Below are 4,440 nucleotides of genomic sequence, written 5' to 3'. Positions count from 1 at the left end.
ATGCTCTGTATTTGGTGGGACCAGCTCGGCGTAGTATATTATGAGCTGTTAGAACCGACTGAAACAATCACAGGCGATCGGTATCGAACGCAATTGATGCATTTGAGCTGAGCATTGAGAGACAAACGGCCGCAATACAATGGGAGACACGATAAAGTGATTTTTCAGCAAGACAATGCTTGACCCCATGTTGCGAAAATGGTCAAGATATACTTGGAAACGTTGAAATGGGAAGTCCTATCCAGCCCGCCGTATTCTCCAGACGTTGCTCCCTCTGACTATCACTTGTATTGATCAATGGCACACGGCCTGGCTGACCAGCACTTCCGGTCTTATAAAGAAGTAAATAATTAGATCGATTCGTAGATTGCCTCAAAAGATGACCAGTTTTTTCGACGCAGGATTCGTACGCTGCCCAAAAGATGAGAGAAAGTAGTGGCCAGCGATGGACAATACTTTGAATCATAAATGTATAACCAGTTTTTTACAATAAAGCCTCGAATTTCGGAAAAAAAACGGCGGAAGTAAAGTTGTACACCTAATAATTGCAATTTTGACGAGGGTGAATTATAAATTACTATATAATGTTGAGCACAGTGATGGTATACGGGCCGCTTTTCTTGCACACGCGCATCGGTAGTGTCACGTGAACCAAAGGTGTCTCGCCTAGTCGCTTTAGCCGGCTCAGTCTCGTCTTCTTGGGCTGTGGGCGTCTGTGTTATGGGCGCAAAAGTCTAGTTTTGACGGGCTCAACGGAGGCAGGAGACGGGAGATTGAAAATATTTTAGGTAAGTATAAATCTATTTATTTCCCTGTAAACACACAATATTTTTAGAATATTGTATGAATATTATTTACCCTTTTTAATATTCATATAACATTCTAAGAATAATGTGTCTTATAGGTTATTATTAATATTGTATTTATAAAGTTATTTTTATCTTTCCTTTTTTCCAGCTTTTCAGACTATTCTTAACGTTAAATTTATATTAAATAAAAATATATAATATATTATATTTGACAGGTGATTACAGCACTCCTTACTCGTATTAGATACTTCACTGAGAGCGCATATGCCGCGCATGCGCATGAAAAGCGACCCGTATACCATCACCGGTTGAGCATAATAATTTAACACGTTTAAAAATTTTGACTGCGTATTCCAGATTTTAATTTTGACGCTTAAACTCAGGTATTAAAAATTTGTTTCAAACTATAATATAACAATAATTTACTGTTCTTATATTTATTCTATCTATGACTGAACATTATATATGTTAAATATGTTACATACGTCAGATAGGTTAAGACCAGCAAAGTAATAAGAATGTACTGTCTTTATATTTTATATTTATTATGACTCAATGTTTATCGTTAATGCGACCTTTGTCAATTTTAAAATTTCATTATACATACTCGTCACTACAGATAGAGTGGACGAAGTTTGAACAAAGCCACATCGATTGTATTATAAAATGTTACGTGAGTTTAGTGTGAATATTAATAGATTATCCAAGGTTTCATGATGAGATTGGCGATCGTATGGGTGAGTTACTCGTTATTTTAATAGTTGAATTCAAATATCTTATATATATAAATTTAAAACAGATAACACTACAGTTTTGGTAACCTGCGAGTGACTCTACAGCGGACGATCGTGAAATTTAATTTGGTTAAGAAATTTGCTGATAAAGATTCCAAAGAGAATCGAAACGTTCAAGATGTCAATATTTCAAATAAAGATGAGATCAACACATCACATGAAGTAACAAATTTTATTTGTGAAGATTTATTGCGCACCTTCGCTCGCGCTGACTCTCATTACCCCACATTTAGGTTATTTTGTTATTATTTAGAATCTTAGTTACTTATAATAATTACTTATTATCACGGTGCAAATTGAAGAAATACAAACCTTCTGAAGAGGTTGAATGATTTCCGGAGGCTTCGCCGCTTGTGGATCAACAATCTTCACAGAGGTTGAAGCTTTCGATTCAGGACTAAGTCCTGCAACATTTTGAGCAAATACCCGGAACTCGTATTGTCTTCCTTCGATCAGATTGCTAATATTGATCTGCGTTGGCAGGCAGATACTGACGTTTACACGCTGCCATGCCTGACTGCCAATTTCTCTCTTATCGATCCAGTAACCCTGAATCTTGGCGCCGCCGTCCGTGTCTGGTTTCCCCCATGAAAGATTGACAAAGTCTCCACCCACTTCAATGACTTTAGGCGTACCGGGTGGTCCCGGTGGATCAAACGGTGCTTTGGCTTTGATCGGGTTAGTGCCCTCCAACGGCGGGCCCATACCGTTGTCGTTGGCGGCCATCACTCGAAAGAAATACTCCTGACCCTCGGTAAGTCCCTGCACGACGAAAGTACAGTCTTTACAGAAGGATGACACGATGATCCAATGCGTGTGGCTGACATCGCGACGCTCCACCACGTAGTGGGTGACTCGAAGACCACCATCATATTTGGGTGGATGCCAGGACAAGGTGCATGTATGCTTATCGATATCAGAAACATCAAGCGGTCCAGTTGGCGGTCCGGGCAATCCAGTAATGTATACGTTAAAGGACGCGCTGACGCTGCCACTGTCGTTCGAGATGGACAAATCGTAAATACCTGCATCATCCTTTTGGATATCTTTGATGAAGATAATAAGGTACTCGTCGAACACAGTGTATTTGATGTGCGTTGTCTCCACGATTTCGCGACCATCTTTCTTCAGAGTCACTTTCATCGGTTGATCGCCACTGTAGTAAATCTTGATCTTCGTGTTGTCGCCTTCCGGTAGATAGAGATCGTTCGGCATGCGCTCGATGCGTGGCGGCGTGCCGATCTTTAACCTGCACGTGGTTGCGGCGACGCCGAGCGGATTCGAAATCTGGCAGCTATAATCGCCGTCGTCTGCGTCCCATACTTCGGATATCACCAATCTATAAATGCCGTTTATTGCTTCGGCGCGAAAGCGACCTCCTAAAGTGATCTCACGACCGTTCTTCAGCCACCTGAACATGTTATAAGTTCAAATTATAATAATATTAGATCAAAATTAATAGCATATAATAATACACATATAACACGTACTTGATATATTAAAAGATACATTTTAATTGTTATGATATTTATAACTAATTTTATTTTAATTTGTATAATAAATCTTATTTAATAATAAGAAAACCAACAAAAATAAATTTTTGCTAACCTGGCAGTTGGCAGTGGTTTACCCGTGGCCTCGCATTCGAAAACAAGAGTCTTGCCAAGTGGTATAATCTGACTGATTGGCAAGTTTCTGATAAATTCCGGTTTCTCACCACCCTCGACCTCGCAGATTTTCACTGGTGTAGTGCACGAGCTTGGCTCGGATCTGCCAGCCGCGTTTACCGCAAAGATCCTGAACTCGTAATCACCCCGCTCAATTAAGTGCATGACCGTGTACTCGGTATCGACGACATTATACTCGTTACACTTGGACCACATCGCACTGCCCACCTCGCGCTTCTCGATCACATAGCCAGTGATCCTGCTGCCGCCGTCAGACACGGGCGGTTCCCATCGCAAATCAACGTAATTCTTGCCGACCTTGGTGACTTGTGGCGTGCCAGGTGGCGATGGTACGTTGAACTTGCTTTTGAGTCTAAACGGCGCGGACGGTGGGCTTGGCTTACTGAAACCGGCCGCGTTCTTCGCGCGAATTCTAAATTCATACTCATGACCGCTCATCAGACCATAGCACACGTACGTGGTATCCTTGAAGAGGTAGTCGTTTGCCACGCGCCATTGCACATCTTCAGCGGGGTCACGGAACTCGATCTTATAGCCCTGTAATTGATAAATTATATTAATATAATATTACATTAACACATAATACATAGAATAGATAATATTAGAATAACACTAGTTTACAGCAAAAAATTAATTTGGACCAGACTACGTGTTTTTTTATAGATTTTTGGATGCTGAAAACAATGCCGCAAGCGAAAAAATTCTAGCACGTCGGATTTCCAAGATAATTGAGGTTTAATACTTAAAAAATAGCTTTTTTTGCGATATTTGACATTTTTTAATAAAGAAGGTCAACGTTATCTTGAAATTTCGATCAGGAGTCATGAATATATTGTGCATCCCCTATAAAATGCATTTTTTTAATTTCAATATCTTACTTTTTAGCCATGTTATGAACGATTAAAGATAGGAGCTATTTTGAATATGGTGACTCCAGCAGCGTCATATGTGTATGCGAATTAATTTCTTAGGGTCACATTTTGATAACTGTACCTTAATACTTTTATGCACAGAACTATGAGATTAATCCACTGGTGTAATACATCGTTGCTTAAAAAAAAAATGCAATTAGTAATATGCAACTACATATCTTTCACAAAACAATTGTCTCTCTCTCTCCCCTCTTTCTCTCCTCCCCCCCCTCTCTTT

At 39.9% G+C, this 4,440-nt stretch overlaps 1 protein-coding gene across 2 annotated transcripts in view; it reads right to left on the bottom strand.

Moving 5' to 3' along the window:
- The window catches only part of bent (projectin protein bent), a 221,823-nt gene that overhangs the window by 14,200 nt on the left and 203,183 nt on the right, over positions 1 to 4,440 (bottom strand). For both annotated transcript variants that reach the window (XM_018510206.1, XM_018510207.1), the window contains 2 exons: positions 3,212 to 3,828; positions 1,916 to 3,014 (listed from right to left, as the gene is read on the bottom strand). In XM_018510206.1, coding sequence (XP_018365708.1) covers positions 1,916 to 3,014; positions 3,212 to 3,828 — 1,716 coding nt within the window. The remainder of the gene's footprint in view (positions 1 to 1,915; positions 3,015 to 3,211; positions 3,829 to 4,440) is intronic.

This window comes from Trachymyrmex cornetzi, unplaced genomic scaffold (assembly GCF_001594075.2).
Source record: "Trachymyrmex cornetzi isolate Tcor2-1 unplaced genomic scaffold, Tcor1.1 scaffold326, whole genome shotgun sequence".
Lineage (NCBI taxonomy): Eukaryota > Metazoa > Arthropoda > Insecta > Hymenoptera > Formicidae > Trachymyrmex > Trachymyrmex cornetzi.
The sequence above is the reverse complement of the archived record's forward strand: the minus strand, read 5'-3'. Positions and strand labels throughout refer to the sequence as shown.